Consider the following 13,768-nt stretch of genomic DNA (forward strand, 5'->3'; position numbering starts at 1 on the left):
TGGAAATTCCTGGAAACCTGAATATCGCAAGGAGCACACTCACATCAAGCCATAAGTTATCCCGATGTTGGAAAGGAACTTCCCGATGTTGGAAAGGAACTTTACCCCCCCCCCCCCCCCCCCCCCCCCCCCCCCAAAAAAAACAACAACAACAACCAAAAAAAATGGCAGTCCTCATCATGTATCATGTTCCCTTGTTTTCCCTACTTCTAAATAGCTACAAACAGACCCTAAATTGACCGTTATTGACCCTGACCAAAAATTGACACTGGAGTTCAGCTACTCTTCAAGGATCATTGCCGCTTTCATCAACGAGCCAACCACTACGAAACAGTTAGCAGTTTGAACCAGGACCTAAAGACGTCGACAAGCCCCGATGCACTTGAAACAAAACGACTAGGGAGTGCTCTTGCCTCTCACGAATCGCTCTTTGTTTCGTTCCTCGTTCCCCTACTTTCTGACGCCCCGCGACGATGCGAGGTGCAGGAAACGCCGACGTGAATCTCGGGCACTGGAGATTTATTAATAGACTTGGGCGTATTGGACCCGAAATCCCGGCCTGTCAGCTGTTTCTAGAAAGCTGCACGTCATCGGATATCGACGGTGTTGGAGAACTATGCATACTAATAGAAGATGTTTGTGTTGTGGGGAGAGAAGAAACGACGGTTTCATCCTCTTCTCCGTCGTCAAATCACGGATCTCCTTGGGCTCAGGACTGTCACCTTTCCTCGATTGGCACTCATTATTTTCATATATTTATTGTATGCTTTCATTCCCGTGAATCCGTTTCATATCGTATCCCATCGTAGCATTTCGTATCAAAACAGTTACAAGAATCGGAAAAAAACATCAAAGAGAGAAGAAAAAAAGAATAAGAGAAAAAACTCCCCGTTCGTTTCCCCAAAACGCCTAGCAATGACAGAAAACGTGCCTTGTTCGAGCTTCCCTCGAAGCAGGACCTGTATCCCATCTTCTCGTCTAACAACTCCTCCTCTTTCGTCATAGCCCACGTTCATCGTAATGTAAAAAAAAGCCTCAGGTAAAAATGACAAATTCAAGAAGTAGACTCGCCGTGTCTCCGTTTTCTATCCGGCACCTCGGGACAAGGCTGGGCAGTGCCGTTCCCGCAGGCATCCTCAGCGCTGAACCCCTCGGTTGAATCGTGAAACCGAGATCTTGAAAGTGCTCGGCGAAAGGGCCGGATGAAACTACTGTGCGTGCGCAACGATCTCAGCATAGACATCCCTCGGAATCCTCTGCAAAATCGTCATCGAAACCCTCTTGATCAAATCCGCCTGCAGCGCAGGGAACGATCTCAACAAATTGCTCGGGCTATTTGAAAAAGTTAGCATAACAACAAACATAAACATACATGTGTGCGGCGTGCCCTACCTCGGAGACTTTAGAATCTTATCCCGCATCAAATGTAACTGCGCAACGATGCAAAGAATGTTTAAATGCGGCCCATACGCAAACAAAAAGTCCCAAAGCCGCAACACCTCCGGTAACGGCGGCGTACAAGCGCACAGCGTCAACACCGAAGGAAAAGCGTAAATCTCCGCCTTGAGCCCCCTCGAAGTAAGGTACAAGCTCAGCTTAGGATCTACAATCGCCAACACCTTATCCACGAGGGCCAGACCCTTATGCACGCCATCCATGGCGCCGCGGATATACCCAGGACATTCCCTCGTAAGCATCGTGTGAAAAGCGACGAAGGCCTCAGCCTCGCTGCGCGCCGCGTAGAGGAACGGGGCGGCGAGCACGTTCATGCCCTGCACGTAGGTTCCCGGCTCGGGCGCCACGCTGGACTCGGAGCCCTCCGTCGTCAGCGTGAGGGCTCGCGCGCGGTTCTTGGCCGCGGGCGACGAGTTCACGTTGACGGATCGAGCGGGGCTGTTGTTGGAGGAAGAGACGTTATCGGGCGCGAGGGAGGAACGGCTGCTCGGCGGGCGTGAGCGGCGTTGGGATTCCCGCGCGTCGTGGAGTTTCCAGGCTACGGCGTTGAGAAGGCGGATGAGGCTTGCTTCGCTGACGCGGCGGCGGAAGAGTGGGTCGGTGGTGAGGGTGCGGAAGGTGTCGTTGCGGATTTTGGAGTAGGCGGGTGATGCGCCGCGGTGGATCAGGGCTAGGTAGTCGTCGGTGGAGAGGATGGGGGCGTCAAGGAGGATGAGCCAGACGTATATCCTTAGGGAAGACTGTAATTCGAAACGAAGAGAAAAATGTCAATAGACGCAAACCTCCCAAAAACACATAGCCTTTTCACGCGCTGCTTGGAACTGACCATGCCATCACTATCACTCTTGATACCCTCATCGAGAATCTTATATCTCGTCGCCTCCAACGCCCCAGCGAAATCCCCATCCGGAGGCCCGTCCCTAAACAACTGCTGCATGGATAGATTCGCGTGGGCCAACGGCGTCTTCCTCACCGACTGCTGTTGTTGTTGCTGTTGCTGCAGCTGCTTCGAGGCGCCCGCGCCCGTCGCCGCCACGGCATTCAGATGATGTTTATTCGCCGCATCGCTATTCGCGCGCTCCCGCGTCCGCTGCGGCGAGCGATTCGCGTAACTCCCGCTGACGTCTCTCTTGATGGGCGACATGGATCGCTGCGGTAGGTTCTGCAACTGCTGGTGTTGTTCTCTAAGACGCTGCTGGGTGATGAGCGACGCTTGGCTCGAGGCCTTGGAGCCGAGAGTGTGGGCAGATTGCAGTCGGCGGAGGGTGCGGTGGGTTCTGGGCGAGGGAGGAGGCTGTAGCTCGGTTGCTAGGGGAGGCATGAAGGGCCGGGATGCTTCGCCGGGGAGTGGCATCTTGTGTGGAGCTGCGCCGGGGTGGGCAAGGGGGTGGGAGGGAAAGAAGGCCAATTGATTCGAAATTTAAGGGTTTGTTTGCGAATTGAAGAAAATGATTGAACGAGAGGTAAAGAATGAATTGCCCTTCTCTTGAAGGGAAATGAGATGGATTGCGGTTTCAACTTATTTCTTGATCGATGCGGTGCGCTTTGGCTTTTTGGGGAATGGTGGGATTTGGGGACGGGGGCGGGGGAACAGGCAAAAAAGGTAGGAGGTTGGTGTTGGGTTTCGACTTGAGGCTCTTGGATTTTTGCCAGCAGCAGAAACAGCAACACAGACCGAGATGGCGGCAAAAAGGGCAGGTCGCGTGTCTCGCGTCGATTTCGTGTTTGGGGTCAACAACGAACTCCTACGTCAGTTCTTTTAGTCGTTTTCACCACTGTTGCAACGAGGTAGGAAGTCCGCTCAAAGAAAGACGCTCAGAAAGGATTTAGGATCGTCCTGGACGATTTCGAGCTTTGCATCTCGACTTTGTCTGGGCCTTGATCGTGAAAGGCCAACGAAGGTTACATTCTCGATCGCGGTCGAGGAGCTGAGAAGAGGTTTGGCAGGTGGCAACAGGTGAAAGACTCGCCTGTGTGGGTAATGTGGAAATTATGTAATTTCTCATCAATCTCCAAAGCTTGTGCGCTGCAACTTCAAAACTGCGACGTGAGACGAAGGAAGGCCGGAAAACTGGGAGAGCTGGAATTGGACATTGGCCCCCATTGGTCGCCCCATCTCCAACATGTATTGGACCTCAACGCCCTCAACGCCTATCTCCTAGAGGGTAGCAAATGTTGATGTTAGACCAGCTCGGCCAAATTGCATATGTCCTCGTGATTAGGGTTTTCCTTTGAATATGATGCTTCTGGAGGGCTCCCATAGACTGAGCATAGAAAAATCAGAGATAATCTACAAGTACCGAGGTAAGCAGAGGTGTTTTTGCGACCTCCCATATTATCCTCAATATTCCCCAGGGCGTGGAAGTGGGCGGCGACCTCTGGTGTCAGCCCCAAGAGACAAACGCTCTTCGCTCAAACCTGGGATGCGTTGTCAGGTACAGGAAACAGGAAGGAACAGGAGAAGACTGCATTTATCGCATTTATCACATTTATCGTCGACTCCGCAATCCCGCTCAGGGACATATATCGCTGCAAGAAACTCAACTAGTCTAGATTTCATTCTCGGATTCTCACATAGAGGATGACGGGAAATCGCATTAAAAATTGTACATTTCTTCTCTTTTCTGTTTTTTCTCTGTTTTTTTTTTTTTTTTCTCTCTCTCTTCCTATTATTTTATTTCTCCCCAATGTCGTTATAAAATCATTCTCACTGCATGTGCCTTGCTTGGTTGTGATCACGATCTGTCGGTTACCCATCTCCGAGTCCACGAGAACATCGACTTGGCGGATGCATGCACGATCCAAGTCATGCCGCACTGCATGTGTCCGAAGAACCCGACAACCGGAACCGGGACTCCATGAAAGGCAAAGTTCCCATATAATCTTCATCGACCAGAGATATCAGGGGGCGATGACCTTCTTCGTATGGGATATTGACACAGGTGTGATACCCTTAGCTAGATTACAGCGAATGAGCTGTCGAGACTTGAGGGGCTCAAGTCTAATTCTTGGTGTGCTCGATTTGCGATTGCATCACCCTGGCTTCTCATTGCATCACCGACCTCGATCAACCTACGAAGCCATACTTGCCCTCCACAGTCTCCAACCCCAACAAATCACCTTCCAAAGATGCAGGAATAAATAAAAACGTTCGTTGATGTCATCCACAGCGGCAAAATCCTGATTACAAACTCAAAAAATGCGTCGATTTTGGCGCTCTGCTCGGCAACTCCTGCCGCTTTTACCTCGTTCCCTGCTCCCAAGACCTAAGAATGCAGCCTAAAAAAGGGATGTCCCTCTCGCACACAGCATCACATAACTCCCCGGGGCCAGCTGAGGGAAGACCCTGGAACGTGGGAAAGGGTGTGTCTGTACGTGTGTATAGACGTACGTGTCACGATCGCCGGCCACATCCATCTCGTGAACAAGAGGACGAACACCCCAACATCCTAGTATCACGTCCGTATCCATCCCACGTCCCCTCACCTCACTTCTAGAAAGCACCTTGAAGTCTAAGCTGAGCTCAGCTCTCACAAGTATACAAGATGGCTGTCGTCTGACCAACATCTACATCTCTCTCGGTCACTCTGTTTCACCTTTATTCCAGAAAAAGCAAAAAAAGCAACACTGCCGGGCCACAAACCCACGCCGTTTCTTCTCCGTAGGGCGAGACAGAATTACTCACTCGTTCTCTATGAAGGGTCGACAACGTTCACGCGCTGCGCCCTCTTCACACCCAAGTGTGGCTTATTTGTATGAGTACGAAAGTATTACACACTTACATTGGTGCTTGATATTGTCGATCTAATCTCTTATCCCACGCAATCCTTCCACCCTCCCTAACCCACGCTCCCTGAGACATTTGATACCATCCCATCCTATCCCCTTAAGCATGGGTACAGCCGCGCGGGAACCGGGCGGCGCGTGAGTGCTGCCTTTATGCCTCTACTCGCGTTGCTTGTCCAGAGATAATTACACTTCCGGCTCCGACTGACTTGTGTTCCCTTCCTGCCAAGTTCCATTTGGGGAAAAGTCGGCATGCTGTTGATAATCACCGATGTGCAGACTAGGGCGTAGCGCAGTCGTACCCCGGAGTCTGGGCTGTTTGGTTTGTCTTCCTCTGACACTAGCATCGATGGCGACATCGACACCCCTCAAGTCCTCAAGTCCTCCACGGACGTCATCCCGCTTTTCTTGATTATACCGCCTCCTGTAGCTCACCCGAATGGAAAACATCCTGCTCCATTTCGTGACCCCCCCAAAAAAAGTCCCCTGATTTTCAAGATGTAAATTGTAGTTTATATTTTCCTGTAACCGTTGTTTTGCATTGGGCATTATTGACATTTCAAGCCTGATAAGCGTGAGTCGAAGCTGAGGCACCTCTCTTTCTTTCCCCTTGATCTCATCGCTGTCGTGAGACGCTTGCATTTTCTCCTCCCTTTCATACTCTCTCTTCCTCTCTCGTCTCTTTCTCTTTGTCACTTTTGATTACGGTCTTCTCCTGTTACCTCTCAAGGGAAGAGGAGGAAGGGAAAAACCTCTCCCTACGAAACAACCTTCCAACTTACACAAGCGGATTAGTACTCTGAGTACCGCGCCATCCTTTGTTTGAGGCGCGACAGATATCTACCCCCGTTAGGTTCTGTCCTCCTTTTGATCAGTAATCGAAGCTTGCTGAAGTTCACCGACCGTCTCTCTCTTTTGTCGTTCGGGAGAGGAGGATAGAAATGATATCTAGAAGGCGGTAAACCTCCCGTTTTCTCTACCACCCCCTCGACGGCTACCCATAAACCGTCTGCGGCTTGCCTACCAAACCCTTAGTGGTGAACAACCATCTACTTTTACGCCGGCTTCTTCGTGCCTTTCCAACAAGGAGGGCCTGTCCGCCGCGCCTTATATAAAATATCTCGCAATGACGAGTACGGGTACCAAGGTCGGTCATTTTCTGGCCAGGATACTCGGCATCCAGCTGCAAGAACCGCAGAACTTGCTGATAGAGGACTTCCACCGCGGCTCTACGCAGTTCGCCGTCGATGAGAACACCTTCACCGAGGACGTCCCTACCACAGCAGAGTTCCTCGAGAGCTTGGTGCTTTCGCGCGACGATGCCTTGGCTTACTTCAAGTCGCTGTTCCCCTGTATCAACTGGTTGCCGGCTTATAACTTGCACTGGCTTGCTGGCGATGTTGTTTCTGGTTAGTTACACCCGTTGAGAGGAAGATGTGTATGCATTCATACTAACGCTTTTATCCTCCGCTACTTTAGGTGTGACTATTGGTGCCATTGTTGTTCCCCAGGGTATGGCGTATGCACTGCTGGCAAACCTCGACCCTCAATATGGGTTGTACTCTGCCTTCATCGGCCCAGTCTTATACTGGCTCTTTGCTACCTCAAAGGATATTACTATTGGTGTATGTAACCTGAAAGTTCCTACAACAGAACAACATTTTGGACTAATATGATGTACAGCCCGTTGCCGTCATGTCGACCCTCGTAGGCGGCATCATCAATGAAGTTAAACTCACCCACCCAGACATCCCCGCCCACGTCATCGCCTCAGCCCTCTCCGTCGTCGCCGGTGCCATCATCACCTCCATGGGCCTCCTCCGGTGCGGCTGGATCGTCGACCTAATCTCCGTCACTTCCTTGTCGGCTTTCATGACCGGCTCCGCCATCACCATCGGCGTTGGCCAGATCCCCTCCCTCCTGGGCATCCTCTCCGTTAACAGCCGAGAAGCGCCGTATCTCGTCTTCCTCAACACCTGGAAGCATCTCGACGAGACGTCTCTCGACGCTGCTATGGGGATCAGCGCCCTTGTTACTCTTTACTTCATTCGATGGTTCTTTACGAATTCGGCGAAGAAGAGCCCGAAGCATCAGCGCTTGCTGTTTTTCTTGAATACCCTGCGCAGCGTCTTTGTTATTTTCCTGTATACGATGGTTAGTTGGCTTGTCAACATGAAGAGGAGGAGTGAACCGGCGTTTAGGATCCTCGGGGCGGTTCCTAGAGGTAATAAACTTGAAATGCATTCTACACGAGCTTCCAGAACAACTCACTAACTTGCCTTGCACCGTTCAGGCTTCCAAGTCATTGGCGTCCCACAAATAAGCCCCTCCCTTATTAGCAGCTTCGCCAAGTTCCTCCCCGCCACCGTCATCGTCCTCCTCGTCGAACACATCGCCATCTCCAAGTCCTTCGGCCGAATCAACAACTACGTCATCGACCCTTCCCAAGAAATGGTCGCTATCGGAGTCAGCAACGTACTCGGTCCTTTCGTCGGCGCCTACCCGGCCACGGGATCCTTTAGCCGCACAGCTATCAAGTCTAAAGCGGGTGTTCGCACTCCAGCCTCAGGCCTCGTCACCGGCGCCGTCGTTCTCCTAGCTACGTACACGCTTACGTCGCTCTTCTTCTACATCCCTAACTCGTCCCTCGCCGCCGTCATTATTCACGCCGTAGCCGACCTCGTCACGTCTCCCAACACCGTCTACCAATTCTGGAAAGTATCCCCCATCGAGGTGTTCATCTTCTTTGTTGGCGTAATCCTCAGCGTCTTTTCCACCATCGCCAACGGCATCTACGCCACCGTATGCATATCGGCCGCTATCCTACTCTTCCGCATCCTCAAAGCCAAAGGCGCCTTCCTGGGCAAAGTCCGCGTCCACTCTGTCCTGGGCGACCACATCATCGGCGAAGACCACCGCAAGGTCGTCGGGTCCTACGGGACCTTTGGAGGCTCCTCCGACTACGCCGCCCGCAACGTATTTTTGCCCATTACGCACGACGACGGCACGAACCCACTTATCGCCGTACAGAACCCTTACCCGGGCATCTTCATCTACCGCTTCACCGAGGGGTTCAACTACCCCAACGCCAGCAACACGCTCGAGCACTTCCTCGCTCACATTTTCGCGCGCACGCGCCGCACCACGCCGATGAGCTACGATCGACCCGGTGATAGACCGTGGAACGACCCCGGTCCGTCGCGTTCTTCGAAGAAGACAGCGCAGAGGATGCGCGGTGGGGAGGAGGAGATATGGGAGTCGTTCTACGAGGAGGAAGAGGATGGACTGCCTACGCTGAAGGCTGTCATCTTGGACTTCAGCTCCGTCAACCACATGGACATCACTTCGGTGCAGAGGCTCATCGATGTTCGGAACCAGCTGGATAGGTATGCGGCGCCGGGGGTGGTGGACTGGCATTTCGCGTGTATTTCGAACAGATGGACGAAGAGGGCTCTTGCGTCGGCTGGTTTTGGGTACTGGACCGATGGCGCTACCGGAGAGTCAAGGCAGAGTCAGTGGCGGTCTATATTCAGCGTTGCCGAGATAGGCGTCGATGATGAAGGAGACGAAGTCGAGGATAACGAGAAGGAGTGGGCAACAACGATCGGCGATGGGCCGCAACAAAGGCCAAACGGACGCCATCGTGGTGATGGCAGGAGAGATAGTGCCTCGGATAGTAAGAAAGGGGACGGCGGCGACCTGATTGATATTGAGGCTGGTGAAAGCTCGCCAGAGTTTAGGATGGCAGCGGGTGATGCTTCTTCAGGAGGCGCTGTTGGGCAGAGGCAGACACGGTCGAGGATGAAGAGGAAGGGAGCTGTGATTCATGGCTTGAATAGGCCTTTGTTTCACGTGGATCTTACGAATGCTTTGCAGAGTGCTATTGCGAACGTGGAGGCGAGGTATGAAGCCGAGCATAGTTCGGGGGTGGTGATGACAGGGCCCAGCGGATTATGATTTCTTTTTCTCCATGTTTTCTTCCTTTTTGCTTTTCCTTTCTTTCTGTTTTTGGTCTCTGTTTTTCTGAGCGATATACCATCATATAGGTTTGCATTACGAAGTCACGATAGGAGCATCTGCATTGAGGTTTTGAGGAGGAGAGGATAGCATGATAGCATATATACAGCATCGTTAAGGTCGAGGGCATCTGGCGGCTAACATCAAGGGCATCAATTGCATGGAGCGTTTCTGGTCAGTCAGACCGACCGTCTTGACTTCCATCTACGGGATTCGACGGTGAAAGCATCAAGGCATCAATAGAACCAGCATTGCATCCTCACATTCTTAAGCTTTCTCTTGCGCTCCATCTCCATGTGTCTTCCTCTTCTTCTTTGATGAACCTATCTAACGTTCTGAATTACTGTCCGATCGTCTATCTAGCACACGGCTTGCGAAATCAAAACACCCACATTATGGACCGGCACCCCAATCTTAAGACACATATTGGCAAGCCTCCAAGGCCCTTTTTCGCCGCCAGATCAAGCACGACGCACGATTGAAGTGTTTAGTGGGAGTACCCGTGCCATACACCCTTCCAATAGAAGGTAATGGACCAGTGAGAAACACTACAGGAATCTCGCGTCCATGATTTTTACTTTATTTTAAAATGTATTTTTAATTTCCCAACCGTGTTGTTCGGTGTATCCCCGGACCCAAGATCCTATTTCTAATCCCTTTGGCATCAATCTATTGACGGATATAAGTCCGACGCCGTCGTCCCAACCTAACCAAAGAGATCCAAAAAATCGGGCCCTCTTCGATCAAATTACTCTTTTCGACAAGAGGGGCCGAAGGAAACGGTGTGTACGTCGACACTGAGGAAAAAGACAGGACCAATATGTGCCGAAATGGGTAGTGCGGTCTGGGGAAAAAAGGAAATGAGACAGGCTGGGGAGGAGTCTGGGGTCGGGAGCAGGGAGCATCGCGGGACGGGAGCCATCAGGTTGACAGTTTCCTTTGGGATGGGCTGAAAGCGGAAGAACAACGCAGAGATGGTTCAAGAAAGCAATCGTTCGCTTCGGGCTGAAGGATGCCTTAGTGCTCTTTCTTTTTCTCGAAAGAGGGAATGAACGACATGCTCGACATGAGGGTGTTCGTCCCGGATCGCCTCTCTTCTCACTTTACAACCTCGGGAAGTTGTGGGAATTGGCATATGTCAAGAGGAAATCGAGTATCAAGGGCGGGACCATATCCACATGCTCGAAAACTTGGTGCCTACGGGCTTTATTATATATACCTCGGGAAGTGAGAGAGGGAGGGGAGGGTAAGCCAATGCCGCCAAAAGAGTCAGAAGGCACACTTCGAAGTGGCTGTTCTGCATTATTCTCGTCCATCTTGAGCGCTTTGCATTGAGGAGATGCAGAGCAGGACTCGAGTCGCAAAGCCACTCGGGGCTTTTTGAGGCCTTCTCCATCTTCCCCAGCCTTCCCCAGCATTCCCCATCATGCATCGTCAGATACCTCGTCACACACTTCTCCTCCCATCCCCTCCATCTCCCAGGCTAGGATAAATTAGCGATGATGGGGTAGCGGCAATAGGGTTGGTTACCCCAGAAGAGGTAAGGCCACCAGAAGATCTCGGGAAAACCAGGGGTGCTGAACGACTGATGAAGTGCGAATGAGGTACGATAGTGTACAGACAGACCTGCCAACACGTTTGGGTGTGGTAGATGCCAGGCCTAACGAACCAACTGGGGCATAGCGTCTCCTATTCCCTTGTCTCACTACACTCACACTCACCCTCTCTTGGTTTACTTGCTTTACAAGTACCTCGTTCTCTTTTTCTTAGCTTTCACACTTTACCTCGAAGAGGAGCTTCCGCCGACATTAGTGGTGTCTCTTGTCTTCAGCAATAGATCCGGGTCCGGGAGGCAATCTCTTCTTCTTTTGTCGAAGATCTAAGATGAGGAATTTGACAACGATGCGGGGATGATGCGATACTACTGCATGGGGCACCACGCGCCATTTGCGTCCTCGACGAAAGCAAAGAAGAATGGGTCCGTGTCTCGCAGAAAGGCGATTTACTTCGTAAAAGTGTGGGGAGACGGTTTGCGAGGTTTGAAACTTGGAGGCGTTGTGGGAAAGGCAATCGGGCCATCAATCGATCGCTTTTGAGGTCTAACTAAGCTAGCCCGAGCCTAACGCAGACTTCAGGTACCGCTTTTGTGACTTGAAGTGACGATGCTCCTCCTTCAAGTCTTGATCATCCATCAATGCTGTGCATTGGGCGCGTGTGACTCCCTCGCGATCCCTGATGTTCGACCGGCAAACAGCCAGTCGATGTCGCTTGTCCCACCCCTGTCGAGGGAGGAAAAAGACGCGAAAAAATAACGAAAAAAATATATTGGAAAATAGAACCCAGAACGCGTTCTGCAAATGCGTGGGCGGAAATGAGTTGCTCAGACGTGGTACCCGCTCACTGGAAGCACAGAGCAGAGTCGCATCGCCCTGATTCCACTCTTTTCGCGCTCTGACGGGAGAACTTGACCAGGGCCTGGTTAGACACGGCAACTCGGGAGCTGTGCGTGTCCGCCCTTCGTTGCGACCTGTTCGTGCTTGGATTACAATGGTGCTCCAATGGTGTGGTTCATAGGATCATAGCGATGAAAAGAACACACGGCAGAAATCGAGAGAAAAACCAACCCGGTGATAACAATTCACGTCTTAGCATAGTGTAGTGGAGAAAGGAGTTCCCATCGTAAGAGACTGTGTTGCAGTAGCACTTGTCAGAAACGAATGAAGCTCTGTGACTGCAAGGATTATATGATACCCAAGAAACTACCAAACTACCAAGTACGAAAGTGAGTGAACCATCAGAGCCCAGAATAGGATCCCAGGAAATCATTTCCACTCACTCACTGCAAGACCTCGAGAAACCCGCCGTCGTTCCTCGTACTCCGTACGCATGGAGTGTGCATTATCACTGTCGTACGCAATAAGGAGGCGGGGAGCAAGGACCAGGAACCCCAGACTAGACAAGGGTGTCTCGCAGAAAGAGGAATTCTCGCGTGGCAACCCCGGGGCAAACTTCCGAAAGGCGTAAGTAGCTCCCGAAGTTTCCTCCACCGGGTGGGTCGGACACCGGTTCCGGATTAAGCAAGTGGAACGGTGACAGCAGAGTCTACCACCACTCCTTCTCACCCCGTTTTACTTCGTACTTTGCAGGACGTGGAAGACAAGTTTGCTCTTTCTTCCTTGTCCGTCAGTTCGGTAATATCGCAAATGCGACTCTCTGCTGGTCTCCCAGTGGTACGATTCCCAGTTTCTCGAACCTTTCTTGCATTTTTGGCATGGGGAAGGGATGCCTATACTCCGTATGTTGAAATAGAGTTAAAACTGGCACCGGCCGAGCTTCGTACGATGGCCTGGAGGTGCAGTTTGGTGAGTTGGCTTTGAGGGGAACGACGGTTCCGGGGCGTCGGGTTGAGCCCGCCGAGAAGTCGCACCGAGAAGAGACTGAAACGCACCGGCGAAAGCCACAGAACCGCCATGTCGCGCTGCAAAATAGGTTTTCGAGCTTGAACATACGAAGTATACCATGTCATGGTACCCCGTAGTTGGAAACCTTCCTTTTCCGATTCTGTTCTAAACTAATATTTGCTTCAGTTGGTGCTTGTTGTCAGAGGAGAGGCGGTACGAAGCACCCCGTGAGAAGAAAGCCGGGCGTTGGGGGCAATGTCGTAAAAACGCCTCGCTCGCAGCATGATCGATTTGCATGCATGGAGCATAACAGAAATCTTTGGGAGCCCCAGTAATGCTTCTCACAGGCGCATAACGATCGGTCGTGGACCAGGTTATCGTACTTACACATGTATAGCACCAAGCAGCGGCAGGATGGTATCGCCACATCGGCATTACGGGTAAAGAGAGCTCTTGTGTGAGCACTACCAGGTTTCAAGTGTCGAAAGCATTGATTGAGGGGAGATCAGCCTTATACTAGCGGGCTACTACTTCGTACTTCAATATACTTCTCGCAATGGATGTATTCTGTCTCTCAAGTAGTGTTTCGTATGGCGTGGCGGGTTGTTCCCCCCCCCCCCCCCCCCATCCTCTTTGGTGTCTCGAACAGGATGCGCATGCAACCTGGTTCACAAGGAGACGATCATGAGAAATGCAACTCTATGTGAAAGCTGTGAAACGAAAAGGAAAAAACTCTCACAATGAGACTCGTCACAACTCGAGAAGAACGCCCCAATGTCGACTTCAAAAGGAAGGGTGGGGTGTTTACGAATAGAGAAGCTCTGTTGATGATAAAAAAAAATTTTCTCGCTGAGAGGCTGAAACATTTGAATTGATGTTGCCCATTCGATTGGGCGGGAAGGAGCAATTCCGATTCGACTCGGGAAGGAATTTTCTCTTCAACGTCGGATTCTGGGTGGACGGCTCGTACGGGCGCAGAGAATCGCCGAATTCGTGCTACGAGTGGTGTCTGTGTGGTGCAGATACGGTAGTATTGTTGAGAGAGGATCCCTTGGGAACTTCTCATGGAGGTCCAGGTACGACTTACAGGACGTGCGCAAGGACGAAGT

The 13,768-nt window shown here is 51.6% G+C and overlaps 2 protein-coding genes across 2 annotated transcripts; one reads left to right on the plus strand and one right to left on the minus strand.

Annotated features, from left to right (window-relative positions):
- Nucleotides 1-1,208: 1,208 nt before the first annotated feature.
- SAPIO_CDS8952 (uncharacterized protein) lies at nucleotides 1,209-2,809 on the minus strand (the record flags this gene model as incomplete). Its single annotated transcript, XM_016790473.1, has 3 exons — nucleotides 1,209-1,332; nucleotides 1,393-2,195; nucleotides 2,282-2,809. The coding sequence occupies 3 exons, from the start codon at nucleotides 2,807-2,809 to the stop codon at nucleotides 1,209-1,211; spliced, it is 1,455 nt and encodes a 484-aa protein (XP_016639776.1).
- A 3,558-nt stretch (nucleotides 2,810-6,367) lies between these two features.
- Nucleotides 6,368-9,198, plus strand: SAPIO_CDS8953 (Sulfate permease 2; the record flags this gene model as incomplete). The annotated part of the gene is made up of 4 exons (XM_016790474.1): nucleotides 6,368-6,650; nucleotides 6,721-6,866; nucleotides 6,925-7,465; nucleotides 7,535-9,198. The coding sequence occupies 4 exons, from the start codon at nucleotides 6,368-6,370 to the stop codon at nucleotides 9,196-9,198; spliced, it is 2,634 nt and encodes an 877-aa protein (XP_016639777.1).
- Between the last annotated feature and the right edge of the window lie 4,570 nt (nucleotides 9,199-13,768).

This window comes from Scedosporium apiospermum (genome assembly GCF_000732125.1).
Source record: "Scedosporium apiospermum strain IHEM 14462 chromosome Unknown SEQ_SAPIO_0132, whole genome shotgun sequence".
NCBI lineage: Eukaryota > Fungi > Ascomycota > Sordariomycetes > Microascales > Microascaceae > Scedosporium > Scedosporium apiospermum.